At 41.1% G+C, this 21,525-nt stretch overlaps 1 protein-coding gene across 7 annotated transcripts in view; it reads right to left on the minus strand.

The window, feature by feature from the left end:
- Positions 1-21,525, minus strand: part of ZNF423 (zinc finger protein 423) — a 319,770-nt gene that overhangs the window by 180,759 nt on the left and 117,486 nt on the right. For 5 of the 7 annotated variants that reach the window (XR_004647973.1, XM_034788253.1, XM_034788252.1 and 2 more), the window contains one exon: positions 19,648-19,728. The exons of the other annotated variants lie outside the window; for them this stretch is intronic. Coding sequence is in view for 4 of the 5 variants with exons in the window: in XM_034788253.1 (XP_034644144.1) it covers positions 19,648-19,728 (81 nt within the window). In the remaining variant the exon portion in view is untranslated. The remainder of the gene's footprint in view (positions 1-19,647; positions 19,729-21,525) is intronic. 7 annotated transcript variants of the gene reach the window in all.

A 21,525-nucleotide genomic window follows, 5' to 3' on the forward strand; every position in this document is an offset into this window, starting at 1 on the left:
ATTCCTTTAGGTAAAAGTAAGGGGCATTGTTCATGCATTGTCTTGTCATTCAACCCAATGGAGAGGGGAAACATTGACTTCAAAATTGCAGGAATTTAGCTACAAAAAAGAAGAAGGAAAGTGAAAGACTGGTTTTGGAAATCTACTGTTAAGCATGAAAAAGTCACTCAGCATGCAAACATACAAGTACAATAAATAAATAAATGATAATTAATAATCAAATAGATATTGTTTCTCTACAGCAGTTTTATCAAAGAACTTTACAAAGATTAAACCTCATTGCATTTCTGTGAAGTTATTTTATAAATGCGTAAACAGAGGTTCAATTAATTTAAGTGGCTTTCCCCAGGTCACACACTGAATAAGTGAAAGAGCCAGAAGTAGGACCCAGAAGTCCTGACTCCCAGCCCCTGCCCCTAACCACCAGGCTACACTGCCTCATGGTCTACGTAATTTGTACTATTGAACAGCTCAATATTACACGTTGTCACACTGCATCATATTATACATGGCTACGTTTCATTATCTCAAAGTCTACATATTAGCAGCTGACATTACAGCACTAAAGGTGCATTTCAACTTATGTCCTGTCATCCTTAAACTACCTGTGCTTTACGGAGAGAGATCTTAGGGCAACCTGGAAAATGTGATAATTAAATGGTAGAGTTTGAGGGTTTGCTTTCTTTACAGCGACTATGAAATGATATATCTCCCTCCACCCCCCCGAAATTAGACGAGAACTAGAAGTGGCTAAAATCTCGAAAGTACCATGGTAGCAACACTACCTTCTGGCATCACATCCCATGTGCACCATCACACTGACTCTGATTGTATCAGTGCTAGTATGTGACTAGCCGTCATGCCCTTGTTTCAGCAATGTGCAGGTGACATCACAGTAGCACTATCTATAGTCTATCTGCCCCTCCATACAGGCATACTGAGTCAATGGTACTGTGCTGGTTGGGAGTCAAGTATCACTGGGGACAATGATAGTTTTTATGTGGAGAATCCAGGTTCTTCTTCTGCTTTTCATTACACAAATAAACTTTCACAGCTTTATGAACTACTTCTTTTGGTGGGAGAGGGCAAGTCACTTCAGTTTTAAAGCAAAGATATAGTTATCATGGTGGTGTCATATGTACACAGAGTGGAGAAGGAGGGGGCAGCGTCCAGACTAAGGACTAGCATCACGAGTAAACTGCATATGAAATTATGGTAGCACAGTCGGCACTACTGTGACTTTAGACACAACCAAATAAAAATTGACATTGAAATATTAATGATCTGGCAAACTACAAAAGCAAGCAAACTCAAAATAAAGTATGAAACACTGATCGTGAATACAAATTAGGACGTGTTGTTTAGATTGACATAATTCCTATGCATCAATATTAAAAATGAAGCAATAACCAGTAGACTGTGTAGCCTATGAAGCAATAACCGTAGACACATTGGCCCTTGCACGTTACACACCTCATATCATTTCCTGGGAAATAAAAAAGCACATTTAAATGATGTATCCAAGATGGCAGCCTGACTGTGCTCACCCAATGCAGATTTTCTGTTAACCACTGGAAACACTGCAACAGAATAAGGAGTCCAAATGCCACCAAGGAAACAATGCACAAACATGCCACATTTTTCACAATTTATACACAACGAAATACCAAAGAATTCCATGTGGAAAGATCCCTATGCCCATGCAGCAATCAACTGAAGTCAATAGCAATCTGCGCCCACAAAGCTCAACGCAGGAATGGTACTACAGTTCTTCGCTGATAGGAATTCTGTTAGGACTTAATCTAATGTCATCTATAACAGTATTGTGTGCAATCAAGCCTACCAGTTGTTCTGGCTATTTCGCCTCAGTATATTCTCTTATTTTCATGACAAGCAAGAATACCTAGCAAGCAGCACGAAAGCAGTGGAAAAAAACAATTATGTTCACAATTTAGATGTACTCTCTGTCATATTCGTATTGTTCTAATCATGAACTGTCCTTTAATTCTGTCCCCAAAAAATCATTTGACCAAACCGGAAAGGTGTAAAATCTTCTGTTTATTGATACCTACAGTGGAGTCACATCATAGGTGCATTTAACTTACGTGATTTTAACTGTACGCGCTCGGCAAAACAAAACAAAAAGAGAAAAAAAAACAATTTAAATACTGTATCTGTAGTGTGGGCGATTCCGACCGCCATTCCACTCAATGAGCGTTTGACTATACACGATTTTCGCCTTACGCGTTGACTTCAGAACCTAACCCCCGCGTAAGATGAGACTCAAATTTCGTTAACATAAAATTTTCAGGGATACTAACCTTTCAGATACTAATCAACCACTAACTGCCTTCTGATTAGGAAGAAACTTCCCCCTACAAAGCTTCTTGTACTGGTTAGTGTCAGAGACATAATACTGCACTATTATTCACCATAGTAGATGGCAGGGGCTCCGTGATTCTCTTCCCACAGTGCCTCCTGGGGCATCTTTAGGTTCTGAGTGGAAGAGCAACATTTTCTTATTTTGTTGCTGCTAAACGGGTGTGTAGAATGAATGACTGCTCCTCTGCAGATGTCGATGGAGGGTACAGAGGGAGTGGTCCAACTTGTCTGCTCCCCAATAATACAAGTTGGGTGGGGTAGGCCCACCAGTCACCCCTTCCTCTACCACATAGATGTTGCACTTGTGTGCATGTATTATGTGTGAGAGGGAGTTGCAGAACTCTGGACCTCTTCCTCTTTGGAAGAGAACTAAAAGTAGAGGATCCCCTCTGGAGAGGGTGGTGTCCCTCAGTAGCTTCAACCACAAAATATATAAAACTCACATTTTGTTTGGTTTTGACTAAACCCAGATAAAATTTGACGTTTGCAGCTGAGTCTCACTTTCAGTTTTTCAGATTCATTAAAACCCCACATTCAAAGGAACATACAGGGTGGCGTATCTGATGTGAGCCAAAACTAACCTCCCTGCCTCTTCCAATGAAACTGTACTGCTGAACTTCACACAGCCCCATTCTCTAGCACCTTTTTTGAACATGAGTGTGGTTCTCAAAGCTGTTCTGAACCTCTCACTGGAAAGAGCTCTCTTCGAGCTAGTTAAGCATTTTCTGACACTTAAGCTTCTGTATCTGCTGGCTGTTTGTTCTGTACAGAACAGTGAGTCATACTTGGCTAAAGCAGAAAAATATATTTCTTAGAAAACCTTTCAGAAAAGCCATGGCTGCCCTTCCTCTGGAAACGCTAGAGGTGTCTGTGGTGAAATCTATATTGCAGTCACCTCTGCAGTGTTTCTAAGAATTACCAGATAAGTGTGTAGTGGCTAATCTGTATACTACATTTTTTACAAGAATCTTGCAATTCCACTTGCTCCTAATACTTAATTGTAAAGTGTTCCTTTGATATTTCCAAATATCTGGGCTGATAGATAAGGGAGTTTGGTTCCTATGATAATCTGCCCATTCTAATAAAGGCCTTGCTATATTTTTATTCTTACTAGTGTTGTATAATTCATTTGGGGCCTGATTTTTCAGAAATGTCGAGTGCCCAGAACGCCAGCAAAAGTCAACTGGAGCTATGGGTGTGCCACACTTCTGATAATGAGCTCCAAAGTAATTTACTTGCTTAGAAAGAAATCCAGTTAGATAACCCCAAGGTCAAGATTTTCAATGGGATTTGTGGGTGCGCAGGCATTTTGAAAATCCTGTGCCTAAATATGGGTTTGAGAGCCTAACTTTAGGCTCCTGTTTTTGAAAATTTTGGCCCAAGTCTTCAGAGCCATTATATATAGATATAGATTTCAGGTAGTGAAAATTGTATGATCTCCTATATATATATGTATATATTTTCACTACTAAAATCACTGTTTAGGGAGGATTCCTACTGAAGCACCTTGATTCACAGGTTATTTCTTTCTCATTTCATAACAGAACTGGTAAGAAAACGTGTTAACATTCCTGATCCTACACTCCTTACTTGGATGAGTAGCTCTTACTGACCATTTGTAACATTCCAGCATCTTCTTAAATGTTTGGAAGATACAAATAGAAATATGGAGGAGTCGCATCTTACGCAAATTTTAGAAGCTCCAGAATAAGTGGGATGGAAAGACAATAGCTGGACCAGAGAAGTGTTTGTGTGGGCATGTCTACAAAAACATTTAGTTTGTGACAAGCTGGGGTGTGAATCTACCCCATAACTAGCCTGCCACATGCTAAGTGTCCATGTGGACCCTGCTGACATGCACGAAAAGTTCCTTAGTGCCCTTTGTTCTATAGCCACATCCTATCACCTGGCAACTCAAAGATGAAAAGCACAGAGACATGGTCCTCTCATAGGAGGGTTTTTCTCAAAAGGCTCCCAAAGGGAAGAGTGACTATGGTTATATTGGATTTACTACTGGGTGAAGTGGGAGGGGAATTTTTACTCTTGTAGTCAACCTTGTCATGAATTTATGGAAATTGTCCCCAATCTCATCTCTTCTCCACTTACGGAGTGATAACAAGGCACCATTCTCTGTCAAGCATTAATCTGGGATGCAGGTGACTCATTTATTCTAAAACCTCTGTATCCATTTGTCCCCTCTCTCAAATATTTTGCAGCCTGTCATGACCCATGCCTCTTGAGCCCAGGTTAACAGGGTTCATGGGAGCGGCCACGCTCCAACCCTCCACCTGGCAGCCTGCTGACAACTGCTTACCTAGGACCCAAGAAGCTCAGCCCCAGAGTGAGGTTCTGTCTATTGGTGGAGTCCCAGAGCACCCGATCAGCCCGCTGTCCCTACTTAAGCCAGCAGCAGGAACAGGAAGCTATCTGAACAACTGGGCTCCACTCTGCTCTGGACCATGAGCTTCCCGCCCCCCCAGCTTGATTTTCTGCCACCCCAACTCGGCATGACTCCTGGCATCTGACTTGTGGCTCTGATCTTCAGTCTGTCTCCTGCTTCTGACCCTCTGGTATCCTGACCCAGCCTGACTCTGGTTCCTGACTCATAAGAACATAAGAACAGCCATAGGGGTCAGACCAAAGGTCCATCTAGCCCAGTATCCTGTCCTCCGACAGTGGCCAATGCCAGGTGCCCCAGAGGGAATGAACAGAACAGACAATCATCAAGTGATCCATTCCGTTGCCCATTCACAGCTTCTGGCAAACAGAGGCTAGGGATACCATCAATGGCTATTAGCCATTGACCTATCCTCCACGAAGCTATCTAGCTCTTTTTTGAACCCTGTTATCATAGGTGCCGAGTTTCTAATCTGCCGGGGGAGGAGGGGTTCCCCCCTGGCTCTGCCCAGGCCCCGCCCCCACTCCACCTCTTGCCTCAAATGTGGCACCCAGAACTGGACACAATACTGCAGTTGAGGCCTAATCAGCACAGAATAGATTGGAAGAATTACTTCTCATGTCTTGCTTACAGCACCCCTGCTAATACATCCCAGAATGATGTTTGCTTTTTTTTGCAAGTGTTACACTGTTGACTCATATTTAGCTTGTGATCCACTATGACCCCCCCAGATCCCTTTCTGCAGTACTCCTGCCTAGGCAGTCATTTCCCATTTTGTATGTGTGCAACTGATTGTTCCTTCCTAGGGAGAGTACTTTCCATTTGTCCTTATTGAATTTCATCCTAGTTACTTCAGACCATTTCTCCATTTTGTCCAGATCATTTTGAATGTTAATCCTATCCTCCAAAGCACTTGCAACACCTCCTAGCTTGGTACTGTCTGCAAACTTTATAAGTGTACTCGCTATGCATTATCTAAATCATTGATGAAGATACAACAGAACTGAACCCAGCACTGATCCCTGCGGAATCCCATTCAATACAGACGCCCACCGGGTTACACAAACCCGACTTATGCAAACCGCACTTAAGGAAAATGTTTCGTAAGCTAGAAAGAGGAGGGTTTTTTGTTTTTGTTTTTGTTTTTTTGCGTAATTGTCGGGTATACGTTTCCAACTTACGCAAAATTCGAGTTACGCGAGGCGTTCCAGAACGGAACGCTTGTGTAAATTGGGGAGTGTCTGTATGCCCTTCCAGTTTGACTGTGAACCACTGATAACTACTCTCTCGGAAAGCTTTTCCAACCAGTTTTGCACCCACCTTGCTCCATCTAGGTTGCATTTGCCTAGTTTGTTTATGAGAAGGTCATTTGAAACAGTATCAAAAGCCTTACTAAAGACAAGATATACCATATCTACCACTTCCCCACATCCGCAAGGCTTGTTATCCTGTCAAAGAAAGCTATTAGGTTGGTTTGACACGCTTCGTTCTTGACAAATCCATGCTGACTGCTACTTATCACCTTATTATCTTCTAGGTGTTTGCAAACTGATTGCTTAATTATTTGCTCCATTATCTTTCCAGGTACTGAAGTTAAGATGACAGGTCTGTAATTCCCTGGGTTGTCCTTATTTCCCTTTTTATAGATGGGCACTATATTTGCCCTTTTCCAGTCCTCTGGAATCTCTCCTGTCTTCCATGACTATGTCCAGTTTGTCTCCTGCTTTTTGACTTTCCAGTATCCTTCCAGACAACTCTTGACTCCTGTCTCATGATTGCGAACTCTGACTACTAGGTCTGGCCACCCATGACCTAGCCATGACACTGCCTCACAATATACACAGTCAAAATCACAGTGTCAGTACTACACAAACTGCCAATTAGCCCAACCTGTAGGCACTGCTAGGAGAGACCAAATTAAATGTACATCATGTTAGCATTTGCTAACATAGATTGTAAATCCTCCGGTTTGTTGTTAAAACTCACTCTCTCTCCTTATGTTGTGTATCAAACTGTATTAAAGTCATAGAGGACTCCTTCTCTTAAAGACTTAGTCTTTCAGTCCCAGATCTCTTAGGAGGTCCTATTGAGGTCACTCTTACAGTTATTTCCTCAGACTAGACTTAACAAGCCAGTTATCCATATATGAGAAATTAGTGGCTTCTTTAAAAAGGAAGGCTGCTTACAAAGCTACAATATGATTTTCATGAATAACTAGGAAGCATTTGACAAATAAAAAGAAAGAGCTCTCTTCTGGAACTACAGTAAGATTGCAAGATTGGAATCTCAGGTGAGTTACATGAAAAAGGTACCTACCAGATGTGTCCTACAAATGTATTCAACAGAAACATTCTTCTGTATTCACTGCCAAAGCTACTCATTTCTAAGAAGTGCCAATCCTGAAAGGAGGATCTCTGAAAAACTTGGTGAAGCTGTATGGATCTGAATCAGAGATAATGTCCCAGATACTGTAGGACCACAAGAAATACTATGTCCACCCATGTTCTTATTGCATTTAGTGATTCTACAGTGTTTTTATGAATTTGTAACAGATGTTTCTAAGTACTCTTGACCATTTCTCTCTCCTGAGGAATTCTGCAGCGGGATATCTCCAGATAGTAACACAAACAAAGCTGTAACAGGCACTCTGGGATAAATCTTTAGGCACTACATCTAAATATCCTCCAAAGACTTACGATCTGGAATGACCCTGCCTGCAGATGTTTTTGAGCTTACCAGGGCCATACTGAAAAGCAAGACAGCTTATAGATAACTGCAAAGCTCCTTCAGAAAAAGACTGAGAGGAGAGTGAGATTCAAGCTGCAAGGTATGAAAGCTAGGATGCCATGGAGCAGGATAATGGAGAGGATGGTGTGCAACAGCATGGCTCCGACTGTATGCAGAACTCAAAGACACTGAGAGAGGTTTTAGTGTGGGTTATGGTACTGTTTCCCAGGTATGGGATAATCCTAGAAGAGTGAGCACATAGGGCTTGATTGTGGCATGCAGACAGGCCTCTGAGCTGGTTTAGTCTCAGCTTTCAACTTCTTAAAAAAAAAAAAAAGTCTCTAGCTTTTATGGTTGCAAATAAAATGTTCAAAATGAGAAGCAAGAGACATCTGCTTGAATTTGCAGAGAGCCTGAAACAATAGCTCTGAGGTGTGAACTGATGTGTTCATTTCAATGGCTGCTAACTTAGCCAATGACTTCTACTTCGATCTAATATTTTTCAAAAATCCTATTTATAGCACACAAGCCAGAGGGGAAAAAAAAGCCCTTCCTGCTGCTGGAAACAGAAAACAACCAAAGAGCACAGTGCCAGCAACAAGAAGGAGGGAGCATTTCATATTCTGCTTTTTTCCCATCCCTTAAATGCTGGTCAAGAAGCAGCACTGAGGTCTCTGAGGAGACTGACTGCCCTCCCAGCCTCAGGGCAAATACTGTGACTGTTGCTGCTTTGGTAAATATAACAGAATGGGTAGGAGAGACTGATCAAAATGAAGGAGTGGGTGAAAACCCTGTCAGTGAGTGCTCATGTGGGCATGTGCCCACACACACACTTCACCTACTTCCTAAGGTAGAGAGAAGTGTGTGTGCATGGGACATATGTGTTTCAGCCTTGTCCAGCTTTGCAGAGCAGTCCAGGATAGCAGTTGTGACAGTTACAGAAATGCAAACATGCAGGCCCCAACACATCCAAAAAAACCAGTCTAATTTCACATATCACCATAAAAGGAAGGGCAAGGGATAGGAGTGTCTTCTTTGTCGTCTTCCTTCTGGACATTTCTATTAACCCTTTTGTAGGATAGTTTGACTTTGTTTCACAAGTTCTAATTCTGAGGTACACTTGCTAAATACTGGCCCTGTTCCTGAGTAGGAGAGATCTATAGCTGAAGCATGCTCACCTAGTACAGACACAAACAAAAATAGCTTGGTTATAGCACAAAAGATCTACTTAGCTTCATAAACTCATCATCAGTGGGAAATAGAGGCAACAGACTGGACACCACAAGCAATATAAATACATAACAGAACTTTTAAATGTGCAAAAAGACTAAACAAAAAAGGTCTTTGACCTTCTTGCATTCCCTTTAGCTCAGCTCATGCATTATGCCCAGTGAGACAGCAAATGGAATGACGTTGAAAGCGATAGCTACCCTGTAACAATTTTGGAAGCCAATTTGTATAGTAGTTGAGCAGTTAATAGTGTTAAACAGAATGATAACCTGTTAAAGTCTACATTTAGGCAAATTACATTTTGGCAGATCACATAGTATTTAACAGCAAAACCTGCCAAGAGAAAATCTAAGTATCTTACAAATTTGCTGCTCTATGTTAATAATCTGTAAAATAATAGCATAAGACTATACCAATGATTGTTGGCACATCTGAAGACAAAACATACTTACATAAAAAAAGTTAGTCAAAAATTAATCTTTGTCTTCTCAAACAGATAAATGAACAATTTGTTCAACTCTTAAGCTTTACAAAGTAAGGATTAAGCTCTACAGCTAAATCCAATCTGTAGCTTTATCTTTTTAACAAGAACTTGGCATTTCTTACAGACCTTCCTAAAATAGGCAACATTTGCAAAACAAGGAAAACAGCAGAAGCCTCAAACTGTCCATGTTACTGAAAGTAACATATGTAAAATAAAAACAGAAGACAATCATTTATTGATAAGACAAGGCCCACACTGGATGAGAAAAAACTGTAGTTTGGAATGGGCAGAGTTTAGGATGGTTTTGATTTTATAAAACATCAAGCGAAAAGCATTTGCTTTACAAGAGAAAGGATCAGACATCCTTTGGATCTGGGCCCCATTTAAGCTGAACCATCAGAGTTAGGCGAAAGAAAGAGAGGTTTGGGTGAATGGTCATGAATTGTGGTTTAAACCTCTTTTTAGATGCAGTAAAAATATCAAGATGTGCTTGTACTCTTAATTTTAACTCTGCTGATGCACAGAATGCCATAATCAATTTGCCATTAGATGTTCTACTGCATCTTTGGAAAAATAAGGTGTGAATATGTCGGCATGTACCCCCAGCCTCAGGCTGCAGTGGAAAAAAGGGATCTTCAAATATTCAAAAGATTCAGACTGGTATAACTCTTTTCATTAAGCAAAATTGCCCAGATCAGCCTGTCCCAGCATTTTGTAAATCAATAACGTTGTATGCACATGGACTTTAAATTCTGTTAACATGTTAGTGTATATATAAATATATACACATCTAGGTAAATTTTCTTTCTTTGGACATTTTTCCTTTGGATACAAATTTATTTTTTGAATGAATAGGCAGGTTTCCTGTTCTCACATAAAGCTTTCAGTATAAAATATTGTTGTTGACTAATTCCAAGTTTAATAAAAATATATATATTTTGGATCACAAGCACACTTTTTTATAGTGCTTGTCCCTTCTTCTGATAGCAAATCTTTACCTTAATATGATTCCCATCCATTAAGAGGGGAAAAGATTTTTTAAAAAATAGAAGTCCAAAGTTTTACAGCAACTCTTTTTCCTGGAGTCAACATAAGCAAGCACTGAAGCCTCTGCAGTGAAAACAGGATTCTCCTCTCCTTCCTCTGCTTTTTCTCCCTACTGAATGCCATGGCCTTCACTCAACCAAAGGAAATGAAAGACAGACTGAGACAACAGCATCACGTGGGTGAAGGTCAGATTGATTTTCAGCTGTGTGATGCAGTTTTATCACCCTCAGGACAAAATTTAAGCCCTTCCTCTCTTTTTTTTTTTTTTTAAATTTCTTGTCTGTTTAAACAAAGCAACTTATTTTTCCCTGAAATTTTGGTTAGGATCCATTCCTCCAAAATCGTCAAATATGCAGGAAAGTGAACTAATTCAAAACATTTGTGAGTATCTTCCTCAACAGAGCAAAATCCAAAGTCCAGACACTCATTTTTAACAACGACCTTCCACTATTCCCTGCATACGTATACTGGCGCCTTTAAACTACAGAGGTGTCCACAGTGACATTCCCTGACAGCAAAACACACTTGGATACAGTGGCAAGCTGCTCATCAACTATCCTGGTCACTGGGAGAGGAGCATTTGCTCTCTCAAAAGGGGCAAGTTCACCGATCTACTTCCATTTCCCACCCACCCTATTCTCTACGTACTGAACCCTGCCTGTCACTTTATGATCCAGATATGCACAGCCACTTACTGTGGCAGCCACTGTCAAACCAGTCAGCATTGTTCAGACCCGAACTGCAAACACACTCTCCCAATTTGCTGTGCAGACAAGACTGACTTCATTTTTCTTCTTGGCTGATGCCCCTCCCTCCCAAAGTAATAATGTCATTTTCAATGCAGCCAACTTTAGCCAGTTAATGCTGTGAAATAACTGTTCAACACAAAATGAATCATTTTCTTATCTCTGTTTTTTTCTGATGCTGGCATTGTGGAGTTTAAACTATTGGCCAGAAAACTCAAGCAATATTTTTCCTTAAGCTAGTTCACAAGTTAAGATATAGCTTCTACTAGCTTCCTTTTCCAATCAGTATCAGAATCCTAGTGTGCCAGGTGCTGTTCAAATACCTAGAGCGAAACAATCCCTACCTTGAGGAGCTCAGAATCTAACTTGATCAGGACACAAGCAGCATGTGTAACCAAAAAAAAAAAAAGAAAGAAAGAAAGAAAGAAGGGGGGGGTGGAGTCAAGATAATTGTGATAAGATCAAGTGGGTTAGCTCTGTGCATGGCTTGATGTTTCAGAATCATTCGACAATACGTTTGATTTTTAAAACAAACAAATTAATCAATAATACCAGGTATCTCTAAAGTCTCTCAACCCAGCCAAGTCTGCCGACAATCTAGCCACCATTTGATGGCTGATTTTTTGAAAGCATCTTGAGGAGGGATTTGAAAGAGGAGATGGTGGTGGACTTGTGAATCTGTTCAAGATTATGGTTGCCAACCCTCCAGGATTGTCCTAAAGTCTCCAGGAATTAAAGATGAATCTTTAATTAAAGATAATGTCATGTGATGAAACCTCCAGGAATTCATCCAACCAAAGTTGGCAACTCTATCTCAAGATAGAAAGAAGGTGCTCCAGGCATACAGAGCATCATAGAAGAAAGTTCAGCGACAAACATGGGAGAAGAAGACAAATGGGTATTCAAGGCCTGCATCACTGGCAGAGTGAAGGGGAAAGGGGCAACACAATAAGAAACAAGAGCAGATGTATAGGTAGGGAGGGACAGAGCTTTGAGTAGCCTTGAAAGCCAAAGCAAAAAGCTTGAATGTAATTAGGTAGTCAGAATGATGGCCAAGGAAGACAAAACAGGGAAAGCAATGGTGTTTCATGTGGATTGGACATGGCGCATGTGACAATAGGGTGGTCAAAGGAGAAGAAGCTACAGTAAGCAAGAACTGAGATAATGACGGCCTTGAGAAAAGTAAAGCAAGGAGGTGGACATCAAAGAGAGACAGCCCCCTGCTAGAATTACAAAGACAATACGAGGGAGCAGGTGGACCAGCCAAAAACAGCACTCAAGGAACGCACTGGGAGAACCAGGAGGACTCAGTATTACAAAAGCCAAGGTCAGATAAGATGTTGAGAAAGAGATAAGTTTGAGGATCATCATAAATGAATATTAGGAAAAAAAGTGAGGAAGGCACTTCATACGCTACTTTTTATCTCATATTAGCATACCAGAGCAGCATGATAAAGGTTTTTGTTGTTGTTTTAATGCATGCAGATATGATGTTGATTGGTACAATTCAAATTTCCAAATAAATTCCTTTCAATTGCGATAAATCGCCTGTATTCATAGTTCATTCAAGTCAATGAAATTTGGGTGCCTAACTCCTTTAGAAAATCCATCTGCTAAAAAAGTAGTCCTTCTAAAAGGAATGATGGTTCCGTGATTAGGAACATGCTCCTAGCCTAGAACATCAAGACCTGGGTTCAAGTCCCTGCTCCACCAAAGACTTCCTGTGTGACCCTGCACAACTCATTTAGTGTGTGCCTCAGTTTCCTCTCTATAAAATGGGTATAACAGTACTTCCCTACCTTACAGGGGTGTAGTCAGGATAAATACATTGAAGATTGTGAAGTGCTCAAATCCTACAGGGGGCCATATAAGTGTCTAGAATAGACTGAAAATTCCAACCTGCATTTTTTCATTAACTACGGCAAAAGACAGTATGTAGTAATAAACTAGTAATCTCCATAATCTTGTCTGTCTTCCAATTGTCTTTTTTATTATTAGTGTTAATTTCATAAGTATATTGTTGCTTCCACTAAAGAGGTTCTCAGCCACAGTGACTTTAAAAATAAGAGGAAGACTCATTACAGTCATTGCTAGGAAAAGGAATGACTCCTGAAAATGCACTGTCATGCTATACAAGAGAACTGAGATGGTAACAAGATTGGATGGCTAAGCAGGAAGTGGAAATGAGGTCTAGAGCCTTTCACCACCAGGTCTAGAGCCTTTCACCACCAGTTCAAATCCAAATCCAGTCCAAATTGCCTGACTGTTGTTACTATAAAATGGATGAGTTTGATGGTCTCAGACTAGTCCTCAGTGGACATAAGTTCACACTTAGAACAAGGTACACCTACACTAACTGGTACCCAGGTTGGCAGAAGCCAGATGTGGCTCCCCTCTACAGGCTGTCCCTCCAGGTGAGGGATTGAGACACAGTGATGGGAAAGTTTGTACTCCTGCAACATATGCTGTAATCACTCTCTCAGTAGGGAGAAGAATCCAGTCTCCGGGGATATTAGTCCAGCACCTCCCACCAATATTAGAGTCACAAAAAAAGAGTTTTTAAAAAGCAAAAAAATTCCTGGTTGAAAAAGAAGGTGGTTCAATGGAAGTAAAAGAAGAGAAAGGGGTAAAAAGGTAATAAGAAAAGGGCTTGTCTACACTACTCCATAGTTTGGACAATGGGGCATGAACAGCAGTGTGCACTGAAGTGCTGCATTGTAACTCCCCCGTGTGGATATTGTGGGCACAGATTAAAAGGTTCCTAGTTTGCATTAATGTAATCCTATTTGAAGAGGATTATATTTATTCAAACTAGGAACCTTTTAATCTGTGCCCACAGTGACCACACAGGAGAGTAGCAGTGCAGCATTTCGGTGCGCCCTGCTATTCATGCCTCCATAGTCCAAAGTGCAGAACAGTGCAGACAAGCCCAGAGACAGTTAGGGAACAGTAAAAGAAAAGAAAGATTCAGATAAGTCAGAGGAGGTATTTGTTATGGGGCACACATAGGAAATGAAACTGCAGAGCCCACGTCTTGCCCAGTCTTCTCCAGCTGGACTGCTTCATTCCATTCCTACTGACTTTGAAACACCTCGGCCTCTTATACACCCCATCGAAAAGATAGGAGGCAGCAGAGGTTTCCTCAAAGCAGGGTGCAGTGAAGACCAGGCTGTCAGCTGGCAAAAAGAAACGTATCAGGCAGTCCCTAAAGGCTAGCATCAAGGGCAAGCTGAGCTCTGAATTCCTTAAATTCAGAAGTCACTAAAGAAGATGCCCCAGCTAACCACCTGAAAGCTGGGCATCTGAAGAAGACCAAGCCATGCTGGCTAGTTTCCCTTAAGCCAGCCAGCACTGGGGGGAGGCTGCATTCTGGCTTCCCCATGCCTGGAGCACAGTGAACAACATGCCAGCTGTGTCTGCAGACAAGCCAAGTTTAATGAGGCTACAACAAAAGCATTCACATGTCTACTACCGAGTATCTATGTTTTTTGCTACAGCTAGTCAAAAAACAGGAGGCAAAATTTTGAAAACGTTCATACATTTCCTCCCCCATCTTTTTACTGAAATTTCAAATTTTGAAAAATTTTCTGTCCATTTCTACTTTTTACACTCAAAGACACTAACCTGAGAAAGGCTTTTTTTCCTCAGCATTTTTTGATGAAAAAACTGCTCTGTGATGAATGCATGAAATACACTACTAGTTGCTTTTCTTCTTAGTAAATATTGAAGACTTAATTGTGACTCCTGCTGTGAAGACAGAGAGAACCTTTCTGGTCCCGTCCCGTCCCCCGCCCCAGTGCTCCCACACAGAAGAAGGAATAATCCATCTCCCACTAGTGGGGAGATAGCCATAACCCCGCCATTTCCCCCATGCTAGGACAGACATGCTAGTGTTTACTGCTGGTCTGGTGTTAAGAGGATATATTTTATATGCTCGCTGTTTTACAGACAATGTCAATTTGGCAGTAACCCATAACAGTTCTCTATTTATAACATGTCTCAAGTCTCCCACTCTTTTTTGCGAGGAACAGGAGGAGAACTGTAAAGAAAGATTGTGGCAAGACAACCCTCAGATCAGATCTGCTTGAACTCCGCCAATCTGGTTTCAGCACAGAAACTGCACTGATTGGTGATTTCCTGGTGATGGATGCAGATCAAGTGGCCATGCTGATTTCTTTAGCTCTGTCAGGTACCTTCAATACCATACATTACGAGCTATTGTTTACACATCCGCAGTCCCTAGCAGGAATAGAGAGAGTTGCTCTTGAGTGGCTCCAATTCTTTCTTTCTGAGAGTAAAAGTAGTAGTGGGCAGCTGCTCACAGCTCTCTCACATGGGGTATTACGTGGTTCAGTCTAGTCATTCACATTGTCAGAAGAGTATATGATGCCGTTAGGAGACGAGATAAGATGTCTTCAGAATGCTGAAGACAAGCAGATCTCTGTCTCAATTTCATTGCTCTGCTCTGGCTGAGACAGGGAGTTGGATAAGGGCAATCGGGGGGAGGGATAGCTCAGTGGTTTGCGCATTGGCCTGCTAAACCCAGGGTTGTGAGTTCAATCCTTGAGGGGGCCATTTAGGGAACTGGGGTAAAAGTCTGTCTGGGGATTGGTCCTGCTTTGAGCAGGGGGTTGGACTAGATGACCTCCTGAAGTCCCTTCCAACCCTGATAGTCTATGATTTTACCTGAAGCTCAATCCAGACAAAACTGGTTTCTTCCATCAGCATTTGACAAGTAAGGCACAGCCTTTACTTTGGGATGTGAACCCTGCTATAGTAATCCAGTTTTTGTCAATTTGAGATTAGGCAACTACCATGTGCTCTTCATGGAGCTAACAGAACAGACCACTTGAAAACATAAGTTAGTGCAGAAAGTAGCTTCTGTTGGTCAAAGAGTGCTTCCCACTGGAAACACAATTGTCTGTACACAGTCCTGATTTAACTTATTTTTTTACTTGAGCTTTAAAGTATCAGTTGTTATCAATGAACGGTTTGGACCTTGCCTACCTGAAAGACATCCACTACTCTCTGCAAGAGATACTCTGACACAGCTGCAATCAGTGATTCTGGAACTCACTCCCTCTCTCTTATTCCCAAATATTTATTATTCATTTAAGTGTATAAAACAACCATAACTAATCACTTGATGAGTTCCTGTTCTGTTGATTCCCTCTGGGGCACTTGGCATTGGCAAATGTCAGCAGACAGGATATTGGGCTAGATGGACCTTTGGTCCGACCCAGTATGGCCGTTTTTGTGTTATGTTCTAATATGACCCCAACTCAGGCTTAGGTAGGGTGACCAAACATCTCGGTATTATCGGAACTGTCCGGATCTTAGGGGCTTTGTCTTATATATGCAACAATTATTGGCCCTTCCCCTGGAAAAAAAAAGTGTCACGATTTTTCACACTTACTATCTGGTCACCATGGGCTTACGGCACCATCCCCTCCCATAATGTAATTAACAATCAACAAAGCAGATAACAGACTACATAAAAATAAAAGCTCCCCAGCCAGTGTTAATCATTAAAAGTCTCCCATGGGAGGACGGGGGGACCTTACAAAAGGCCTTTCGTAGCATTACACAACCACCCCTCCAGCCCTTCCCAAGATGCCCTGGAGAAAAGATGGGCCCAGCAGAATGTTCATAAAGTAAACAGATCAGGGCTCTAGCCAAGCTTGGTGGGGAAGTGATTTCCAGAGTCAATGGGCCTTCACAAAGAACACCCTGCCAGTAGTTCTCTTTCATTAATATTGAGAGAGCTCTGGTTCAAGTGATTCGCAAGGGCAGAAGCATGACCTGAGGACAGAGGTGGTCTTTTGGGTAGCCTGGTATCAAACCATTAAGAGCTTTGAAGATCAATCCCAACACCCAACTGCAAATTCACAGGCAACCAGTGCAGTACCCAGACCACCAGAGGTATGTGCTCTCTAAGTGAAACCTTGTTTAATGGGTGTATTCTGCACCCATCTTCATTCTGGTTGATTGCTTTGTATTTTGTGGGTTGCGGTCATTGGTGCGGATGGGTTGGTTGTGATATTTTGTTTTATCTATATCCTTTTACATGTATGCACCACTGCCTAGAGTTACGGACAGGCAATTTTTTAAAAACAGATAAATAAATTTAAAAAATAAATAATTCCTTACTGAAGTTCCATACAATCAAGCTAACACATCCTACCATTATTTCCAGGTCAAATGACTGGCTCTCATTGGGCCCTATGATGAAAAAACAAGGTAAAAGGACTTTGCTCGTGTGAAAATGAGCTACAGCACATTCAAGTGTAGCGAAGACATTATCATCCCTAAGAAGAGTTTGCGTAACCAGGCAATCCACCTAGCCAGGCCATCACTAGGCTAAACCCCTGGCTCTACCGGGGTTGACGGGAGTAGTAGATGTGGCTTATTATTCCCACTACTTATATGGAACCATGCAGGCCACAAAACTCTTTATTTGTGAGAACAATATTCCATTCTTCTCCCTGCCCCAGCATGATCACCTGAGGGACCCACCACAGAGATCCCATCTGCGATGCACTGTGTGGTGGGCATGAGGCGGTCTTGTATGGGCTCTCCCCTGCTTTGCTGCCCGCACACTTGTGCCGCAGGAGGCATTATTTCTGCTGCCTTTGACCCAATATGCCGGAGTAAGCTGCTCCAGAATTTGGCCCTTCACGGTAAACAATCCTAATTTTAGGTTCAAATATATCACCATCCCACCCTTTTACAGTCAATTGGCAGCACTGCCACAGACCCAGAAAACCAATGTTACAGAAAATGCTGAAGAAACAATTTCCAAATCATATTAGCATCCTCCATTACTCCCTTTCCTATGCAATAGCCCGCAGTTTGAGTCTATGTCCCAGACATGGACCCGGGCAGACTTTATGGTAATGCCACCTACCTTCAACTGCTTCAAAGGTTCTCGGGAGTGCTGGAAAGCAACACCATCAGGAATCACAACATTTTGCAAAGCTTTTATAAACATTCCTAATTCATTAAATACTACACTAGGACAACATTCGGACTAAGAGATTCCCATATGGGCACATACATATACTCTGAAACACCCCCCACCCCCGCATCCTTAAACAGAACCACACCACATGTCCCTCTGGCACACTGAATGAGTGAAAATCTTACAAGTTCTAGTTTGAATATACTTAAGCAGCAGCTCAAGAAATATATTTCACAGTAAGCTCAACTAAACTGCTGATACTTCAAAGGTTAGCATATGCGTTATTTATCATCAGATTTGTAACTGAGTTTTTGCTCAGTTCCAGCTGCAGATTCAGACATTCCAATACTTTTTATGTAATGTAGTAAAGAATATTAAAGAGATGGTTACATTTCACTGTGGATTTAAACAGGAAGCTGGAGGGGGCTGGTGCCACATTGGCAGAGTAACTTACTGATGTGCTTTTTATAGGAGTCCTGAAAAGAACTTCTTCAAAGTCTGAATGAAAACCAGCCCCATACACTTAAATAATATCTGTGTAACAGGAATCAGTTATGCTAGACCCTCAGATATTCCAGCCAGAAGTCAGCCTAAGAATATCTTGGCACTTCAAGTGAGAAGTGGAGCGCCCTCAACACTGACTTCTTAGAACCTCACAGAATGAGGCTCCTTTCATTCCTACAGTGGTAGTGTGAAAAGTCAATCAGACTGTATTTTGTATTCTTATTCCAGTGAATGCATGTAAAGAATACAGGGCCAAACACAAAATGCCTAGTCATCAAGGACAGCAGAGGCTGACCCGGCAATTTATTATCTTCCGTATACCCATTATCTGGAGGTGTTATTGCCTGCAACACAAAAAGTTTGTGCTAACAGCCCTTCAAGCAACATGATGATAAACATTTAACTGTCCCAGTGCCCACTTTCACATCCTTATGCTGAGAAGTGAGCACTCTAAGGGAAGACATTTGTTGCTACACTGTTTGGCAATGTTACCAGGGCTTTTCTGGTGCCAATTTTAATATGCTCCAGTGGAAAGCAGGAAAAATGAATTTCAGCACCACACACAGACAAAAAGGAAATCTATTACCTTTTACTTTAAAACACTAGCCAGGTTAACAGAAAGCAACTGGGTTCTGGGAAAGGAAAGAGCACTCAGACTGAATCACAACATAGTAATTAGGGCCAGTAGGTCATTAAAGCCACAGCTGTATAAACTAGGGGTGTAATTAACTTTCTATACTGCTTTTACACAACAGCATTTCAGTTTCTTCTGTGAAGGGGGGGGGAATCAGTAATATTAAAAAAGAAAAATAACCTCTGAAATGCCAATCAAGTGCAGCAAACCATTGTATATTTTGCAGAGGGGAGGGAAGCATGTAAGAAGTGCGTTTTTGTAAATATGAAATACAAAGTACTACATAAGAATTATATTCATGAGATGTAATCAGAAGGTTTGCAAGCTGCCATATAGTGGCTGTTGGGTGAGCTTCCTGTATATACAGTTGCAAGGCAATTACTGTTCTCTGTAGAAGGTGAATACAAGAAAATGAAAAATTATACACTAGCATGAAACAGTTACAATACCTCATTTAAAATGTAAGCCTAGTGAACAAGTTACAGGGCATTAAAAGGAGCAACTGCAAGACTTTAATTATAAACTAGTTCCTACCGTACAGTAGTTTAGAAAAATCAGCCGCTTCCAAGCTGGCAATTTCCATATATAGCTCTGCTGCTGTTTGAAACAGACAACCTGTAAAGTTATCAACAACAGAAGAGGACCTCATGAAATGCTCAAGGACCCCAATGTAACCTACTACTGTCCAGTTCATTGATGTGCTAATGTGCTAAAAAAATACTCCATATTCAGTTGAGAAACTGAAAAGAAGGAGAGTAATCTACAAATGGACACTGACCATGGGGGAGGGCAGCCCGGGAGGGGAATATGGGTGAAGGAGGTAAAAATAAAGGGAAGATGGAGCTGTATTTTTAATCTGAGAAAAGTACTAAAATCCTGAAAAGGCAATCATGCATGCGGATAAACAACAACAGAATCACACATACACGCATAGCAAAGCTTGGGGCTTCTCAGCCACTTTTCATCAGATAAGAAATAACAGCATCAGCCAGAAACAAAGGTACACTGCTGAACAGTTGCTTGATGCATGCAGCTTTTGCTGCTGGCCAGAGGGGACATGGTGATTTGTAAATCCAGGTTTGAATTATATTATTGTCAACAATCCAAAGTATAACAGCAATGGTCAAAAAATATTTGTTTTCTAAAAAAGGATTGGCAAATCTGTCATGGGTGCCAATACTTAGTTCTCTCTAAAGTAAGAGGAAGGGGGGAAAGCATTAATTTTAAAAACTCAAGACATCTAATGATATGCTCAGCAGTCGCATTCATTTTGGAAGGCATTTTTAGAACTGTCTTCTAATTGGCTTAAGGATCATTTCCAAGATCTGACTTCTTAATTGGTTTTTTGGAGGGAGGAAGAGAAGGAACATGATGCCACCTCTCTGGAAGTTGCTCCCACTTAAACCCATTTCAGAATCCTGGTAGAAACTCCAAATCTATAACCTACAATCACAGACATCAGGCAAGAGTAATAGGCATAAAAGGCACCTAATTCTGTCAGAAAGAGAACATCTACTTGTCACTGACATCAAAAAGAAAACCACACATTTATGCTACAAGAGATGTCTACATTTCAATGATGCTTTGTCCTGAAAGAAACAAGCTTGAAGTACATGAAAAGGCAAAGGGGAAAAATGGCTGTTTGCTACTTCCTTCATATCAAATAAGGTGCTTTCAAAGTGTATTATAACTTTAGTGTACTGTAATGAATTTCTAAGGGATTCCAATGAAATAGATGTTTTTTCCTATTCTTTGGAGTGATCTCACCTAATCTTGCAATACTCCTGAGTTGCAAGGTCTTCCTAACTTCAGTATCCCACAGGAAGTCGTTAGTTATGTTCTATTACCACCCTTGTAATATTAGCAGCACAAATATTGCCTGTATTGATCTGGACCCACATACACTATTGAAAACATTGCTTCAGATTAAGATATGAAATCCTTACTTGCCAAGAGACAGACACTACATTACAATCTTGTATGGCAGGCACTACAAATAAAAGAAGTGGAGTATATCAAAGGACACTATCATGTAGCTTTTTTTATAGGGTAATATTTTTAACACATCCTATTTTCTAATGCTGAAAGATTTTTACCCTGGTCTTTTTCTGTTGAACTTAGCATAGATTTGTTTTCGCTGTTCTTTAAATGAAAGATTTTTACTTTTGTCAAACAACTTAGGGCTTGTCTACACTTGAAACTTGTTTCTGATTAAGGTAGAATACAAATTTAAAGTGCGATACCTATTCCTGAAGAATAGCATAACTTCCAGAATAAGAGCATCCACACACCGAGTTAATCAAGAACAGTTAATCAGGAACAATTCCATGTGTCCTTATACAGTGCCTTCTGAGGCCAAAATGTCTTCCCTTTTGTACCAGTGTCATGTACGAAGACAGTACAGTCATGAAT

Source organism: Trachemys scripta, chromosome 13, assembly GCF_013100865.1.
Source record: "Trachemys scripta elegans isolate TJP31775 chromosome 13, CAS_Tse_1.0, whole genome shotgun sequence".
In the NCBI taxonomy this organism is placed as follows: Eukaryota; Metazoa; Chordata; order Testudines; family Emydidae; genus Trachemys; species Trachemys scripta.